At 35.6% G+C, this 19483-nt stretch overlaps 2 protein-coding genes across 2 annotated transcripts in view; one reads left to right on the forward strand and one right to left on the reverse strand.

Moving 5' to 3' along the window:
- LOC145245846 (uncharacterized) overlaps window positions 1-19483 on the forward strand; it is a 332738-nt gene that overhangs the window by 139678 nt on the left and 173577 nt on the right. The window contains exon 9 of the mRNA XM_080107508.1: window positions 4035-4196. Within this exon, the coding sequence (XP_079963634.1) occupies window positions 4035-4196 (162 nt within the window). The remainder of the gene's footprint in view (window positions 1-4034; window positions 4197-19483) is intronic.
- The window catches only part of LOC145245581 (uncharacterized), a 28623-nt gene continuing 17746 nt past the window's right edge, over window positions 8607-19483 (reverse strand). Inside the window, exons 3-4 of the mRNA XM_080107157.1 lie at window positions 17092-17481; window positions 8607-9458 (exon numbers count right to left, since the gene is read on the reverse strand). Coding sequence (XP_079963283.1) covers window positions 8699-9458; window positions 17092-17481 — 1150 coding nt within the window. The 3' untranslated portion in view covers window positions 8607-8698. The remainder of the gene's footprint in view (window positions 9459-17091; window positions 17482-19483) is intronic.

Below are 19483 nucleotides of genomic sequence, written 5' to 3' on the forward strand. Positions count from 1 at the left end.
GGCTGATTGGGAAGCCATCAGGGAACTCATCAGAGATGCCCTATGGCAAAATATTTTTACTCTTCCAGCGGAACAGTGTGCAAATGAGACCACTGAATGGTTCAAAACTGCAATTGAAGCACATGTTCCCGCACGGAAATTCTATAGCAAGCCCCACTCTCCCCAATGGTTTACTTCTGCTTGTGCAGCTGCCATTTGTTAAAGGCAGCATGCGTTCCGCAGATTCAACCGACATAAGTCCAGCTCAAATAAACAGAAGTTTATAGAAGCTAGAAATAATTGTAAGAGAGTGATAGAGACAGCTAAGACAGATTACTCTGAAACCACCAGAAAACGCATCGAAGCACAGAAATTAGCAACCCGGGATTTTTGGAAAATCTACAACAGCGTAGTAAATAATGGACAGTCAACTATTCCCCCACTATCAAACAATCATGAGATTGCTTGCACGGCAACTGACAAGGCTAATCTTCTTGCCAGTCAGTTTGCCTCAAACTCCACACTGAACTCGGTACACCACTCCCTCCCTGATTTTCCTCTGCGAACAGACGCCATACTAGACGATTTGAAAATCACCCCTTCTCAGGTACATGCTATTATAAAAACCTAGACACCTCAAAAGCATGTGGACCAGATCTCATTCTGGCTGTGCTATTAAAAAAATGCTCTGATGAGGTTGCTCCAGTTCTCTCCAAACTTTACAATAAATGCCTTAACGAATCTTGCTTTCCTGACTGCTGGAAAACCGCCTCTGTGGTACCAGTCTTCAAGAATTCTGGTGAAAGAACTGACCCACTAAATTATTGCCCCATTAGCCTCCTCCCGCTTTTCGCCAAAATATTTGAGTCCTTAGTTAATCAAGTCCAGCACTTAACAGCTGCTAAACTCCTAACTGACAAACAATATGGATTCAGGCAAGCCCGTTCAACAGCAGATATCTTAACTGTAGTTTCTGAACGTATATACCGTTAATTGGACAAAACAGGGAAGGGTAGAGCGGTAACCCTTGATATATCTAAGGCTTTTGACAGGGTATGGCACGATGGTCTTCTAAGGAAAATTAGATCATATGGAATCACTGGAAGAATTCATAATGTAATTAAATCCTTAAGTAATAGAAAAATCCAAGTTGTCCTTGACGGTTGTACATCTAAAAAATATGACATAAATGCGGGAGTACCTCAGGGGTCTATCCTTGGACCTCTACTATTCCTGATATTCATAAATGACCTCCCTGATAAAATTGTTTCAGAGATGGGTATATTTGCCGATGACACCACTCTCTATAACAGATATGAGGGGAAAACAAATGAACACATATCCAAGGAAATGGCAGAAACACTAGAGGATGACCTCCAATCTGTAGTGGAATGGGGGACAAAAATGGATAGTCACATTCAATGCTGCTAAGACTAAGCTTGTTTCTTTCAATAACTACAAGAAACCTTCTCTACCACCAATAGCAATGGCCAAGAACACATTGCCTGAAAGTACTTCTTTTAAACTCCTCGGCCTAACGTTTACAGGGAATATAAACTGGAATAGATACATTGAGAGCATTGCCAAGGCTGCTGCAAGGAAGGTTGGCTCCCTCTACCGTGCTAGAAAACTACTTACGCCTGACAGTATCCTATACCTCTATAAGGCCACCATTCGCCCATGTATGGAGTACTGTTGTCACATCTGGGCTGGTGCATCTGCTGCTTGTCTCTCGCTCCTGGACAGGGTTCAAAAGAGAGTTGCCAACCTGATAGGTCCTGAACTGTCATCTAGGCTTCAAAAACCGTCCTCTAATGACGAGTTCGCTTCTACGCATGCGTCATACGACGTAGTAACCTGATTTACTTTAAATATTTGAAAAAGCGACACAATTTCATCAACGTCGTCTTAGCTCAGCTGCTTAGAGTGCGGCCTCATTATCTAAACGTTTTGGGTTCGAATCGTGGTTTTGGGTTCGAATCGTGGTGTGAGATGTCTTTTTGCGATTTTTTAAATTTTAATAATGAAGCAGGGTTATTTAAGCCATTTTTCACATGTTTTTTTTGGGGGGGGGATTCTGTTTTTTTGTTTTTTTTTTTTACTTCGCTATTCTTAGGTTTTCATTAACACCCCCCATCCCCACCCGACCACACACACCCAAAAACTCCTGGGCAACGCCGGATGCCCCCCCCCCCGCTAGTATTTAACAAAAGACAAACTTACTGTTTCAACATTTTCAGAAATAACTTATAACATTACTAAAAAAAAGAAATCTATTCCTTATCTGACTCTCAGCTTTCATGTTGATACTTAGATTAGTTTTAAATAAATTATTTTTTCATTTACTTGTATATCATAAGCTTATATTTACTGTTTTATTCAAGAAACATTAAATTGTTGTTCTCATCTGTTGATATAAATAGCTTTGCTTTTGTTATGGTATGTGATTTCATACTAAAGTAACTTTCTTTTAATCTCAAACTTTCACAACTTCAATAAGTAAATAAATATCATTACTTAAGTTCAATACATTCAACCATATATTTTGTTTTAATCACATTTACTCTTTTAAAACTTTTTCTTTTATAATATTGTTTTTGGAAGAATATTTTGTTTACTATTTGTTCAGTGCTAATTAATAAATACATTTTGTTCATTTATTTCTCCCTCTCTTTCTCATAAACATCCACTAATTACTGTTAATCTTTTCTTTTATACATTTGGCATTAACATAAAGGTTTACGGTTCCATTATTTTTACTGGTCAAAGCTAAGCCATTTTATTTTTTTTATTTATTGGTTAAAGCAGAACCATTTTTTTTTTTACCAGTCAAAACTGAACTATTTTTTTTACCAGTCAAAACTGAACTATTTTTTTTTTACCAGTCAAAACTGAACTATTTTTTTTTTACCAGTCAAAACTGAACTATTTTTTTTTACCAGTCAAAACTGAACTATTTTTTTTTTACCAGTCAAAACTGAACTATTTTTTTTTCACCAGTCAAAACTGAACTATTTTTTTTTCACCAGTCAAAACTGAACTATTTTTTTTTCACCAGTCAAAACTGAACTATTTTTTTTCACCAGTCAAAACTGAACTATTTTTTTTCACCAGTCAAAACTGAACTATTTTTTTCACCAGTCAAAACTGAACTATTTTTTTTTCACCAGTCAAAACTGAACTATTTTTTTTTCACCAGTCAAAACTGAATTATTTTTTTTCACCAGTCAAAACTGAACTATTTTTTTTCACCAGTCAAAACTGAACTATTTTTTTTTCACCAGTCAAAACTGAACTATTTTTTTTTTCACCAGTCAAAACTGAACTATTTTTTTTATCACCAGTCAAAACTGAACTATTTTTTTTATCACCAGTCAAAACTGAACTATTTTTTTTTTCACCAGTCAAAACTGAACTATTTTTTTTTTCACCAGTCAAAACTGAACTATTTTTTTTCACCAGTCAAAACTGAACTATTTTTTTACCAATTGAAATCGAACCATTTTTTACCATTTGAAAATGGAACCATTTTTTTACCATTTGAAAATGGAACCATTTTTTACCAGTTGAAATGGAACCATTTATTTTACCAGTTGAAATGGAACCATTTATTTTACCAGTTGAAATGGAACCATTTATTTTACCAGTTGAAATGGAACCATTTATTTTACCATTTGAAATGGAACCATTTATTTTACCATTTGAAATGGAACCATTTTTACCATTTGAAATGGAACCATTTTTTTTTACCATTTGAAATGGAACCATTTTTTTTTACCATTTTTTTACCATTTAAAATGGAACCATTTTTTTCTCTACCAATTGAAATGGAATCTTTTTTTTTTTTTTTTTTTACTAGTTAAGACTAAACTTTTTTTTACCAGTGCATACCGAATCAGTTTATTTTATTTTTTAATTATCTTTTTTACTGGTTAAAGCAGAACCATTTTTTTTATCGGTTTCAACTGAACAGGCAAAGTTGAGCTTTTTTTTTCTTTTAATCTGTCAAAAGTGCATCCTTCTTTTTAACTTGATGTTTTTGCTTGTCTTTCTAGATCCAAAGATTTGAATCGCTTGTTCAAAATAGTGAAGATAATTTAATAAGTGCCTCATCACATATCACTGCCCTGAAAGAAGCCTCTTCTCAGCTGAAGGATGAACTAGATAATTGCAGGCAGGAACTAAAGACAGCTAAAAACACAAACACACAGCTGCAGGTAGGTTGGATCATCTTCTTGCAGTGTTAAAATCTTGTGTCCTCTACTCAACAAGAGGTTCAAGAGACTATATCTATATAGGACTTTAACCACTGCACTACTAAAGAGTTCCTTGCTATGTAGCTCCTCAAAACAGGAGCATATTTCTGTTTCAATTCTGTAGAGGCTTGTGCATAATATCATTATAGGATGATGTCATCCATTAAAACAGATGTGGGATAACTGAGCATGATGTGGTGCCATCCATTGAGCCCAGTCATGTATCTGTCCACATATTACTAAAACTCTATGGATCTTGCTTTGTTATCTTGTCCCCATCCAGACTTAATGATATCATCAAAACAGCAATGTATCTTATTATATCTACATTAGTAAATTTTGTGTTTATCTGCAATCAAAATTATATTACTAACATATCACTTAATAAGTCCCAGGCTTGACATATAGATGGCACCACTAACAAAAAAAAATATTTTTATAAAATACTAACCTTCAAATTGAACCTGAACTTGAAATCTGAGCCCAATCAGATTATTAAATTATAAATTAGCTATTTAAGTGAAGCTACTGTTGCAGATTCTCTATCTCTACAAATCTACTATCAGACTATGTATGGAGTACTGTTGTCATATTTGTGAATCCCTATCCGATTTGAGGATTCTTGATAAGTTGCAGAAATATATCTGTAATTTGAATGGCAACATCCTTTCTGCAACCTCTCTCTCACAGATGTGGTGATGCTGGTTTTAATCTATTTTATAAATACAGTGTAGCCCGGATATAAGAGACTAGAATATGAGCAAAACGGATATAAGAGATTTTCTCTGGTCCCAAATTAGAGCCTGTTTTAATGTACAGTGTAACTCGGATATAAGATAGCTGTATGGGTCGGAGAAGAAGTCTCTAATATCCGGGTTACACTGTACTATTGTGGCATGTGTTCTTCAGGACTGTCTGATCTATTCCCTGCTTCCTTTGCCCCAGCTCATTTGACTCGTTCGTCTAGTGGTCTTCATCAATTCATTGTTTTGATTCCTTTGCTTCATTTGTTCCAGCTTCACTCGTTCATCTCCATCAATTCGCTGTTTTGATATCTCATTGTAATACAACTTCCTATTCCAGTAGCTTCTTTTCAAGAACTGCCGGCTTGTGGAACTTTTTTCCTCTTGACGGAAAAACGTAATAAAGAAAAAAGAGTACATGCACGAGGGAGATGTAGGCATGAAAGAAAAAAAAAAAACAAAGGAACTGATTTGCCTTGTCACCGTTTCCAGTAGCATTACGCTAGTAGTTAGGAAATACGTTAACTGACTATAACCAGAAAAACATTTCATTATTGAAATAGTGACAGATTTCTTATTTGTAGTTAATTAGAAAAGTAAATTATTAACTACTAGCAGGTGGGGTGGGGGATGCCTGGCTTTGTAAAATATGCTTAAATAAAAAAGAGTCTCCCCAACCTGATAGGTCCTGAACTGTCATCTAAGCTTCAGCCTCTGTCCCACCGACGAAATGTTGCACCCCTCTGCCTGTTCTACAAGTATTTTAATGGTGAATGCTCCAACGAACTGCAAGCACTTGTGCCCCCACGACATAAATACCCTTAACAAACCTGACAAGCAGCAAAGTCCCACCCCTACACAATAGAGATCCCTAGATGTAAAAGAGCCTTCTACTCCAGTAGTTTCTTCCTCAGAACCGTTAGACTTTGGAATTCCCTTCCGGGTCCCTGCTTCCCCAACTGTACTGACATGCAGAAGTTCAAGTGTAATGTGAACCGACTTCTTGCTGCCCAACTCCCTACATAGTATCCCAGTAGCTTATGCCCCTGATAGTAGCCCCCTACACCAAAGTGGCAATGTGCCTTGTTTGGGGTGAAAATGTAATACAAAAAAAAAATATATATTTTAATTTGTCCAGATTTCATATATATTATTTTTATATATTTTTTCATGATTTCAAAAGTAAAAAAAAGAATACTTGGGTACCATCAGCTAGAATCAAAACCAAACGTGCAGCATTCAAAGCTGATGACGTTACCACTGTACCAACATGACACGCATATGAACTGATTAAAAATTAAAAATAAACTAAGATGAATATACAAAATGTATAAAGATTTTTTTTTTAAATTTTAACCTATTTTTGATCCCTTAAAAATTATTTTAACCTATTTTTGATCCCTTAAAAATTATTTTAACCTATTTTTGATCCTTAAAAATTATTTTAACCTATTTTTGATCCTTAAAAATTATTTTAACCTATTTTTGATCCCTTAAAAATTATTTTAACCTATTTTTGACCCCTTAAAAATTATTTTAACCTATTTTTGACCGCTTAAAAACTATTTTAACCGGCTAAAGATCCATAAAAGAACGGTCCGTAAAAAATCCAATCATTTATGGTCCCTAGTGCTGCTCTGCGTTTTTTAGTTTCAGAGGAGATATTTTAAAAATATGGAGACAGACAGGGCGACAGACAGACAGACAGACAGACAGACAGACATATATAGCCATTTATATATTAAATTATGTACTCTCACCTAACAATTTTATAGTTAAAGTTGTCATGCCTAATTACTGCATGCACGCAGGTTGTGATCCAAATTTGCAACTTCAAAAATCTCTTTTCTGAAAACAGGCTATAATTAGAGATGGCACCATCTAATTTGCATATAAGTAACAAGATTTCACATTACTCCACGAGACCTGCCAGCAAATAACCAGGTGGACCACCATTTTCCTTTTCTTTTTTTTTTTTTTGCCTGTAACCGCACAAATTCCTCTAAAAAACTTGGGTTAATCCCTTCCACACTCTTATGACTTTCTACGAGTGGTGACAAGGCATTTTATCAGAGTATTTTTTATAGACAGTTGGAGGTTGTTGAAATTCTATTTGCTTTCTCCCTTTCTCTAAACACTTGAAATGTTTGATCTGACATTTTTCTACTCACTAAATTTTGTATAACTAGTCAGGTACATATCTATTAACATCCACACAAAAGAATACATGTTGGTCTTTGTTTTAGTGTGGACTAGCAGGGCTACCCGGCGTTGCTCGGGACCGTATAAACAATGAAAAAACAAAAGCAGATATTGAACATATGTTTTATTCTTAGGGGAGAGGAATCTTTCATCTCAAGTTTTAGCGTTACAAACAAACATTTGTCTTTTATATATATAGATAATGACAGGTTTTTTTGGGGGGCCCCCCTCGAAGATAACTGATCAGTTGACCAACTTCTAGTGGTCCGTTTGACGTGAAATTTCGATATTTGTCATCCGGGTGATAGGGCTTCGATATGATACCAAATTTGTCAAGTTTGGTTCCGTCTTTCAAAAGTTTTAGCGTTACAAACAAACATACATACATACATACACACAGACGTTTGGCTTTTATATATATATAGATGATATTTATTCAACACTATAAAGCACAATTGTTTTTTTTTTTTTTCAAGTATTGTTTTAATATATTTATTTGTTTAGAAATTAAAAAGCAAAAATCTGTTTGCCGTTTGTTGACAAAAGTTAGAAAAAAAAAATATCCTTTGTTTTTGTTTCACACGAGTATCAAGTTGCTAATATTTTAACAAAAAGAAGTATTCCTTCATGGAAGATCTTAACATAACTGGTTAGTTATTTGAATATCTCTTTAAAATGTTGAAGAGTTATTAATTATTATTCTTTGGAGATTGGCTGTTTGGAGTAATTAAAGATAGATGGCTCCGGCAGTCAGTTTTATAAGAGGAGATAGTTTAATTAGAAACCATTGACTGCTAAAACCATATAACTTTAGACACTCTAAACGGCTAACTTGGTATATATATTTGGCTATAATTCAATTTAAAACTATTGACTATCAAGGCATTCTAGATTTAAAAAATCCATAAAGCCAATCAGCAAAGGGGAGATAATTCAAGTGGAAACTATTGACTGCCAATGTCATATAGCTTTATAAACTACAAACAGCCAATTTGCAAAGGGGAGATAATTCAAGTGGAAACTATTGACTGCCAATGTCGTATAGCTTTATAAACTACAAACAGCCAATTTGCAAAGGGGAGATAATTCAAGTGGAAACTATTGACTGCCAATGTCGTATAGCTTTATAAACTACAAACAGCCAATTTGCAAAGGGGAGATAATTCAAGTGGAAACTATTGACTGCCAATGTCGTATAGCTTTATAAACTACAAACAGCCAATTTGCAAAGGGGAAATAATTCAATTAGAAACTATTGATTCCTAAGACCATATACCTTTAGAAACTTCAAACAGATATTTTGAAAGAGGAGATAATGCAATTAGTAACCATTAACTTCCAAGTGCATCAAGATTTAGAAACTTCAAACAGTCAATTTGCAAGGGCAGATATTTCAATTAGAAACTATTGACTGCTAGGACCATCTTTTTTTTTTTTTTTTTTTTCTTATCTCCTTACATTAAGTGGCTTCACGCCTTGTCTGGAATGATTTCCATTAAAAAAAATTTCAATGTCTCTCTATGCAGGTGTTACCTGTTGATGTGATAGTCCTTGTGATGAAGACTTTGTATTTGATAACTTTGAAGATTTGATGGAAAAGATGTTTCTGTTTTTTATTTTTCGGTAACATTGGCAGAAAATGTTGGTGAAAGTTTCTCGGAAACGTTTACTGATGGCAGTGTAGAGAATAAAGTTCACACTGGAGTTGATGAGCACCAGGAAGTTGTTGATGATGCGCAGGCGGCCCCCAGTTGGTGTGCGAAGCACCTGTTTGCGCGAGTAGATCACAATGCTTATGGCAAGGTAGAGTCCGACTGAGTTACAAATAATGAAAATGGAAACCATGCTGATGACAACAAGAGTTAATTGCAACATATCCTGCTTCCCCTTATCTTTAATGTTGCGCATGCTGCGATTGTGTTGCACCAAGGAGTAAATTAGCAAACTGTTGAGAATGAAGAGAGACACCTCGGGGATGAACACTACTGTCGCTATATTCACACTATGCATAACACTGTCATAGACTTTGTTCTTGGATATGGCTTGCATAAAAGTTGGTTTGGGAACCGTGTGATCCAGGTTGGGGATGTAATCAAAACACTTGGAGAGATGGAAAAGGAATGACAAAATAAAAATGGCTGCAATGGTAATCTTAGCCCGACGGATCGTGCAGATGAAGCGTGCCCTTAGCGCAAATCTGATCGCAATAAAACGTTCGATGCTGATTGCTACCGTCAACCAACTTGTAGTCGTGAGAAATAGATTTGATGTCACGTACCTAAAACAAAGGAGAAAAAAAAAAAAGTTATTTTCTTTTTATCGATGTTTTAAATCAAATAATACAAAAGCATTTACGGTGTATAAATCTACGCCATCCCCCCACCCAAGCCCAATAATACCTCCCTCCTAGATAAAAAAAAAGAAAAAATTTTTTTTTAATCCTTCCTTCCTACCAAAAAAAGTGGGGTACTTGTTAAGATAGTCGACAGATTTTTTTTGTAATATCGTTTTAAGCAAAAACAATATTTAATTGTCATGTCGAAAATAGTAACATATCCAAAAATTACGAAAATTCATTGAGTAGAACAATTGCTATTGTGTTTTTATTAAAAAAGAAAAAGTATCGCTATAGGCTACAAGTGTTGATGTAATCTAAATTTTGTATTCTGTGTTATACCCCCTGTGTATGAACTCTTCATTATCTACTTTATAACATCTAAGAAAAATGCAATGTTACCCAATTTTCTGTAAAACTTATTTTTACGTATAAATAACTTTATATTCAATGAATTTTCACAATTTTTGGATATATTACTATTTTCAACATAACGCTGAAGTACGCAATATTGTTTTTACTTAAAATGACATATCTTAAAAAAATCGATCTGTCAGCTTTATCTTAAGAAGCATGAAAAGTGGTTTAGCTAACATTACTTCACATACAAAACTATTATGGTCCCACTCGATAATTAGGGAAAATAAAATATATTGAACAGAAAAGAAAATAAAACAAATGAAAAATGTGGATATACACCAGTCAGACTCCCACAAGTGCAAGACTTGTGCATAACCGCCGAGACATATTCTCTCAGTCTTTATAGTCAGTGGAAGAGTTAATTATTATCTGTAAGGTGGATACCACAATAAAATAGTATAATAACAAATTTTATATGCAGAGAAATGTCCTGTTTTGATGATACACGGTGCCTTCAATAAGTTTCCAGACTTTTTTGTATGGGCACTTTTATTGATAGTACACACATGAAACTCTAGTCCCCTTCAAAGTAATCTCCTCTGGCTGCAATACACTTGTTGTACCACTCCAACAACTTCTGCAAGGCCCCATTGAAGTCCTCTTGTGTGAGCGTGTAAATGACCCTCCTCGCAGCCTCTTTCATCGCCTCAGTTGTCTTATAACAACAGCTTCTAAAGTTTTCCTTGAGTTTAGGGAATAACCAAAAATTACAGGGAGCAAGGTCTGGACTATAGGGAGGATGAGGAACTGTCTTGATGCCCATCTTGGTCAAATATTCTGATCTTTTCTGAGCACCTTTGGTATAAACTTTGCACAAACCTTCCACATCTTCATTTCCTCACAAATAATTGTGTGTGCAGTTCCCACACTGACCTCAAACTGTACACTTATTGTCTCTATAGACACACGACTGTCCTTATATATATGAAATTCTTTATTTGGCTAATCAACTCCGGTGTTATGACTTCCTTACTACTCCCATACCTCTCATAATCCCTCACAGGCTCCCTGCCTTCCTAGAATCTCTTATGCCACTCAAAAACTGATGCTCGAGATGGCCCAGCAGTGGTCTAAGGCATTCCATATGTTTTTGTGACATTTTTTCCAAGTTTAAAACAGAATTTTATTGCATATCGTTCTTCTAAAATGTCCTCACATCTAGATTGCATTTTTGAACCACTAACTGTGACAATCGGGCTTTAGTAGGGTGCATTCCAATTTCGGCTGTATTTGAACCTGAAATCATAAAAATTGGTCAGTCATCTCATAAGATGTATAGCAATAACATACTGAATTTTCAACGACAATTATAACGTATGTACAAAAAAATAACAAACAAACTGGAAACTTATTTAAGGTACGTGATTAAGATTAGGGTTCTTGTTAAGATTCAAGACGAATTTGATCATTTGGATTATGTAGACTACTGTTTTCATCTTGAATGTTATTCACACATTTCGGCCAATGTAGCCTCCAACCTTCTTCAACTTGTTGAATTTGGGAATCTTTTTGTCAAACTCAGAAATCTGCATTGAATGCAGGACGTAAACCTTTATTTAATCCACATCAGCTATGACTAGATAGAAGTCTTAAGTAATTCACAAGTGTATTCTTAGTATCGTCTGCAGCGGACATCCAGAAGAATGTCACTTAGAACTGAATTTTACTCTGTACTTAATTCGTTATGTTATGAGTAGGGCTATGACAACAGAATATTATTTCATTGTTTTGTACTCTTGAGTATATATCCGACACAGTCAGATACAGTTAATCAACCGAGAACCACATCACTCCATATAAAAGCATATATAATATCAATGGATACACACTCGAGAGTCAAAACAATGAAAAGAATATGTTGTCCTAGACCTTGTTATGAGTCATTGCAGATAATTCTGGTATTGTTTTTAAATGTCCAATCTTACTACTTATCACTATATATAAGGTGCTTTTTTTTTCTTTTTTTTTTTTTTTTAAGAGGCGAAAACTTTTTAAACTAAAAAAAATTACAGAAAAATAAAAATATATTTTATTATATAAATATATGGCCTATTCAAAGATTATTTTTTGGCATTTATAAATTAAATACAATTTCGAGCATATGGTTCCACGGCTCGCATGTATATGGTGTAATCTAGAGGTCCAACTTTCACAAACTCTACTCATTAAATTAGACTGTGTTTCGACAATAGTACATCGGATGTTGTCTTTCAAGTGGTCTGCTGTTTCTTGTTTATCAGTGTAGACATGAGACTTTACATATTTCCAAAGAAAATCTAATGAGGTTTAATCACATGAATGAAACTGTCAGTTGAGAGGTAAAATTATTCGTTCATCAAATGCTTCTCTCAGTAAATCTTTTGGTATCATTTGCAATTTGCAAACACTACTCAGGTGTAAGTCTCTTTATAGTGAATTGCCAAACTAAGATTAAAAAAATCGATAGTTGCCAAATCTCCAGTTAAAGGAAATAGGGTTGTCAATTTAAAGTTTGCTGCTTGTAAAAAAAAAAAACGCCCTGTGTGTATATGTATGTATGTATATATGCTTGTGTGTGTATGAGTTCATTTCCTATGGATGCCGAAGCGGATGGGTCGATTTTTTAAAAAATTTCACACCACTGTATTTTATGTGTCTGGGAGTGTTCTCAGATAGGTTTTGTATCGGAATGTCTTCAATAACTATTGATAATCGAAAAAGTCTGATTTTAAAAAAGGACAGTCCGATTTTGACTAATATATAATAATTATACAGCCTAAGTTTTATCATCGTACAAGCAGAAAGGGTTTGACATATAAAATTAACAGTAGGTTCTTTGATAAGACAGGGGCGCATTTGACTGTGTTTCTGTTTAGAGCACAATTGTAGTATGACATTTGACTTTTGCATTTTAAACTTTAATTCAAGCCCTTATATAAAAAATAATTTTAAACTTTAATTCAAGCCCTTATATAAAAAATAATTTTAAACAGTGTATAGTGGATGTTTCTTTCTTTATTTTTTTTAAATTACATTTTCACTCCAAACAAGACACATTGCCACTTTAGTGTAGGGGGCTGGGGGGCTACTATCAGGGACATAAGCTACTGGGGTACTATGTAGGGAGTTGGGCAACAAGATGTCTGTTCACGTTACACTTGAACTTCAGCATGTCAGTACAGTTGGGGAAGCAGGGAGCCGAAATGGAATTCCAAAGTCTAGCAGTTCTGGGGAAGAAACTACTGGAGTAGAAAGCTCTCTTACATCTAGGGATCTCCACTGTGTAGGGGTGGGGTTTTGCTGCTAGTCAGGTTTGTTGGGTGTATTTACATCGTGGGGGCACAAGTGCTCACAGTTCGTTAGAGCATTCACCATTAAAATACTTGTAGAACAGGCAGATGGATGCAACATTTCGTCGATGGAACAGAGGCTGCAGCTTAGATGACAGTTCAGAACTTATCAGGCTGGCGACTCTCTTTTGAACCTTGTCCAGAAGTGAGAGACTAGTAACAGATGCACCAGCCTAAATGTGACAACATTACTCCGTACATGGGCGAATGGTGGCCTTATAGAGGTACAGGATACTTTTGGGCGTTGGTAGCTTTCTAGCATGGTAGAGAGAGCCTACCTTCTTTGCAACGGTACTGGCATTGCTCTCAATGTAATTGTTCCAACTAATGTTTCTTGTGAACGTTAGGCCGAGGAGTTTAAAAGAAGTACTTTCAGATAATGAATCTTTGGCCATTGCTATGGTGGTAGAGAAGGTTTCTTGTAATTATTAAAGGAAACAAGTTTAGTCTTGGCAGCATTGAATGTGACCATCAATTTTTGTCCCCATTCTACTACAGATTGGAGGTCATCCTCTAGTGCTTCTGTCATTTCTTTAGATATGTGTTCATTTGTTTTCCTGTCGTGCCTGTTATAGAGTGTCGTGTCATCAGCATATATATCCATCTCAAAGGCAATTTTGTTGGGGAGGTCATTTATGAATATTAGGAATAAAAAAGGTCCAAGGATAGACCCATGACGCACTCCTGCATTGCCACTGCAGGGAGGTATATGAAGATTCCTCCCAGTGCACTGTGGTGGGTCCCTAACTAGAACAGGCAGTCAATTGATTTGATTAAAAAAAATGGGTAGTTTCACAAATTTGGATGACAATAAAAGTATAGGAAGTTGTTCTTCATTCAATCCCAGGCAAAAATATATATACTAGCCTGGGTGCCCAGCGTTGCCCTGGTGTTTGGAGGTGCGTGCTGAGCAAAAAAAAAAAAAAAAGTGGTAGTAGGCAGGCAGGCTCGAACCAGTACCGCAAAGGAGGAAAGGAACGTGAAAAAGAAAAAATGACATGTTTGCCATTGTGTCCATCGCCAAACCGGAAATGGCAAAGGTTTAAATTAAGGCTAGTCAGTCGAAAAGAGGGGATTACTTTTGAAAATATTGGCAAAAAAAAAAAAAACGGCCTCTCCTTGTATAAAAGTGCTCAGTTGAGGGTGAAGGAATTAATGGTTTTGGCCAATTTTTCGATATTTGTCTTCCGAAGGGTCGAGCTTCAAAACGATACTGTTCTTGTGAAAATCCATCGCCTCTGTCAAAAGTTTTAGGTAGGCAGACATACAAATATACATACATACATTTAAACAGACAGGTGAGATTTATATTAGAGATGGCAAGATCACATTGATACACTGGTTTTAAATCATCAAAGTTAAGCAATGATGAGCCTGGATAGTACCATATGGGTGACCATTTTTGAATGTTAAGCGCTGTATGTAACGCACATGGAAATTTTAAACGTTAAACCCACTGAAAGAGATGCACCCTCAGTCTTAGTTAAGACATGCATCTTGGAGAAGCAAAACTCTGATATAAAACTGAGGTCTTTTTCAATTGCACCGACAGAGATTAGCAGTTGTTCCAAAAAGTGTGGATGGTTTTACACATTTCGTCACCACTATGAACAAATCACTTGTGTGGATTTCAGGCAGCTTAATTGTCATGTGAACTTCAGGCGTCGAAATCAACGGGAGAAGCCATTATATTTTAAATACAAATTATCAACCCTCATCTCAAAAATTTAGAAAGATAAAATTTGATTTTTTTTTTTTTTTTTTTTTTTTTTTTTTTTACTTGGGGTTGAGCTTATCAAGGCCAGGACGTCACTCTAGAATAAGGGTTAGGTAGGTTTTTTTTTTTTTTTTTTTTTTTTTACTTGGGGTTGGGCTTATCAAGGCCAGGACGTCACTCTAGAATAAGGGTTAGGTAGATGGTGAGACAATATGATTAGTTATGATGAAACTTGGGTGAGGTTTGATTATTTAAAAGGATGGCTCACCAGATCACTGAAGTTAAGCAATGATGAGCCTGGCCAGTACCATATGGGTGACCATTTGGGAAGGCGAGGTGTTGTATGTACCGTGCCGAGTCATAAGAAATTTCCAGGTTGGTATCTTGAGGCACATTTAACTCACTAGGAGAGATGCACCCCTAGTCTTAGTTAAAATATGAAACTCGGAGAAGATAACTGATGATGTCGGCATCAGGACGTTGGATGGCCATGGAGGAGGGTGAGTCTCTAGCAGATCAACGGTTCTATGATATTAAGAGTTACGTTATTTGATTTAAGGACAACGGATAGGTGCAAACAGGCGAGTCAGATGCCGCTATGCTGGGGAACATGATAGCAACCTACCCCATGTTTCTGCCAAGTTCAAATCATCTGATATCTTCAAAGGAATCAGACCAAAAAACATCATTAATACTATCTACAACTCTAAGAACGAACTTATTGTCAGGATCAAACTGGTGTTCAGGCGTTTCTGGAATGACATTGTATATGCTACATGCTCCATTTTTGTTCCTGCCTGGAGGCCGTACCGGAGTCTTTCAGGATTTCATCAGTCCCTGGTCCCCCCAATTCATTTAATTACAACTCCATGAATTATTATGTGTGGGACGCAGCTGAAAAAGACACCAATCCTATCATCAGTAACACCAAAGACAAATTAATTGCCAGGATTAAACTAGTGTTTAGGCGTCTCTTGAAGGACATGTTGAAAGCAACATGCTCTGGATTCATGTCATGTGATTGAAATCCAAAATGACTTTTTTTGGAGTGAGCTGTAGTTGTCAAAAGCTTCTTTAAGAAATGCTGCTTGAATTTGAAAAATACGTCAATTATTGGCCAAGATTTGATGCCCATCGAAAATTTAGGTAGAGTGACAATGATTACGAGCAAAGTTCGTTCAAACTGTGATGGTTAGTGAGTGTGTTTTCAGCCAAAGATCACATAATTCTGTCCACACATTTTTGAAAACAGACTCAAGACTCGATTCAGATACCTATATTAAGTTACTGTCCAGCACGGAATTGACAGGAGTCTGATTATGGAAAAGCTATGAGTGTAATAACAGGATTCGGCTCTGAGTCACATTTTTGGTATAATCCAGAAATGGCTGCCTGAGAATTTTTAATTTACCATTCCCAACATCTGGGCTGCAACTTGCCTAATTACAATCACACAGTTGAAAAAGACACCAACATTAAGAACAAACAAATCACAAGGATGTGTAATGCAAGTCTTAAAGATAGGCTTAGATCTGATGAGCTCTGAGGAAGGTTAAGTCTAGACAATATAAATAGATGCATGCAGAACAGGAGGCTTCAATAGTATGGCCACATTGAAAAAAATGCATGAAAGTTTCTGGATAAGTAGATGCAGAACAGTTGAGGTAACAGGGTCAGTTTATTTTATTTTTTACATTTTCATGCTTTTCTTTTAAGTTCTGTTTATGGTTGAAGATTTGATCCCGATTTTGGATTGAGTCCCTAAATTATGGTGATAGGGAAATAAATAGCATATTCATACCTTTCCCAACGGAACACAATTTTTCGTAAACACTTAATTCTAATTGATTAATTTTTGCAAGATATTCAAATTTTGATTGATTACTGAAATCAGATTTCAACCAATTAAAAAGATTTTCTCTGGAGCCGAGCACCTGTTAGATACTGATTATATAAGCAAGAACTCTAGTATTTGAATTATGAATAGCTGTTTTCAAAGTCTATGACAATATCAATATGCAGAAAAGGTTTGGAACTATTTGTCTATAGGTACAGATAATTGAAGTCCATACAATAAATGGGAGAATGTGAAAGTGAACAAATTACTTACCATACGATAATCAGGTAGCGAGAAGCAATTATATATGTTTGGGACTTGCCTTTGAATTTGTTGGCGTTTATGACGACTGGTAGAATCTGCATTGTCAGGAACAGCATGTCTGAAACAGCAAGAGCTATAAGGAAACAATTAGATGAGCTCTTCATTTCCTTTTTGGTCAGAACAATTAAGTTGATCACATTCCCTCCAATACCTAGCACACAGAGGACTGATGAAATTATTTCTGCAAAGAGGACATTCAGTTCTTGGTTAGGGTCAGTTTTGGTTACACTCTTCTTCATAGTTCTATTGTCTGCTGTGTTGATACTTGTGTTCTGTTTGGTAGATGTTGGCATTGTCGAGTTCTGTAGGTTGGTCTCTTGCATGGTCAGGTTGTGTGCACTATTTGTGCCAATTTGAAACAAGCATAACAATACAAGGACAGAGAACAGACTTGTCTGTAGATTGTTGTGCGTTTTAGCCATCTTTTCATTCACTGTTTCTATATAGAAATGATGACGTATCAAATCAAAGTCTGTTTAAAAGGGTAGTGTGGATGTTCTGCTCTGGCTCTTTCTTTAAATAGTTGAAGATGAGCAAGCAGACAAAATGTTTGTTTGTTCAGCACTGGCACAGAGATAAGATGATAGCCTACTTTTAAGACTTTAGGCATGCTTGTAACCGGAGATATATGTCTGGAAAGTAGAGGACAGGCAGGAAAGTCCATTTTTCTCCTTAGTAGTAAAGTAGGGGAAGGAGAAGTCCTGTTTTTGTAGTTGAAAGTGGGTGAATAAGCCCATGTATGGGATTCAAAATACAACTTACAAAATGACCATACGTGTGCATACCTACACGCACACACACACGCACACACACATATAGTATAAGAAAAATTTTTAATGCAGCTCTCACAAAAGAGCAAAACGATATTTTTTTAACCAAGAAATTAACATAAAATAATAATCTGAGTTACCACATTCTGTTGCCCTTATGTGTCACCTCATATCTTGTGAAATGTATAGCTGTATGTTTGCATGTATGTGTATTTGTGTGGACATATGTATAGATGTATATTTTTTGTAGAAGTATGTATGTTTATGCATAAATGTATGTATGTATGTGTGTGTATAGATATGTATATATATATATATATATATGTATGTATAGATATATTTTTTATAGAAGTAGTAATGTCTATGTATACGTCGTATGTAAGTATAAATATTTGTATGTACAGATGTGTATGTATCTACATGTATATTTATGCATAGATATGGGTATATATGTATGTATAATATATATATATATATGTATATATATGTGTGTGTGTGTGCGTGTGTAGGTATAGATATGCATGTATATATAGGTATGTGTGTATACACATTATTTAAAAAAAACAAATGTATCATTTTAGAAATATGTAATTTTTAAATTATATATTAATATGTAACGCATAATCTATAATATAAATCTCACCTGTCTGTTTAAATGTATGAATGTATGTATGTATGTATTTCTCGCAAAAACTTTTGACAAAGGTGACGGATTTTCACAAGATTGGTATCATTTTGAAGCGCGACCCTTCGGACGACAAATATAAAAAAAAAATCACGTTTTCTGTTGCTGAATCTTATTAATAAATAAATGCATACAGTATTGTTGCCATACCTGAGAGCATCCTGTACCTCTACAAAGCCACCATTCGCCCGTTCTTAGACAGTTTTCGTTAAACAGTTATAAGGAACCATTTCAACCGCTGACTACTATGACTAATGATACACCACCTGAAAGCTCTTCAGTTAAACTGCTCGGCTTCACATTCACAGGCAACATGAATTGGAACAAATACATTGAGAACATTGCCAAGGTTGCTGTGAAGAAGGTGTCTCTCTCTCTCTCTACCATGCTAGAAGATTATCTGAGAACATCCTGTGCCTCTACAAAGCCACCGTTCCCCCATGCATGGAGTATTGTTGCCACATCTGGGCTGGTGCATCTGCCACTGCTCTCTACTTTTAGAGGAAGTCCGAAAAAGAGTCCCAACCTAATAAATCATCAGCCAAACTATACTATTGACGAAATGTTGCATCTCTGTGTCTGTTTTACAAGTATTTTAATGAAATGTGCTCCAACGAACGCAAAGCACTCATACCCCTCAATATAAATACCGCCAATTAACTCAACAAGCAGCAAAATTCCACCCCTACACTGTAGAGTTCCCTAGATGCTGGAAAGCCTTTTACTCTAATACTTTCTTCTCTTGAACTGCTAGAATTTTGAATTCACTTTCGGATCCCTGCTTCCCTCAATCGACATGGAGAAGTTCAAGTGTAATGTGAACAGAGGTTTCACTGCTCAACTCCTTACATAGTGTCTCTGGAGAATTGGTCCCAAATAGTATCCC

The sequence above is a fragment of the Euprymna scolopes genome, chromosome 23 (assembly GCF_053919585.1).
Source record: "Euprymna scolopes isolate OS-2025 chromosome 23, ASM5391958v1, whole genome shotgun sequence".
In the NCBI taxonomy this organism is placed as follows: Eukaryota; Metazoa; Mollusca; class Cephalopoda; order Sepiida; family Sepiolidae; genus Euprymna; species Euprymna scolopes.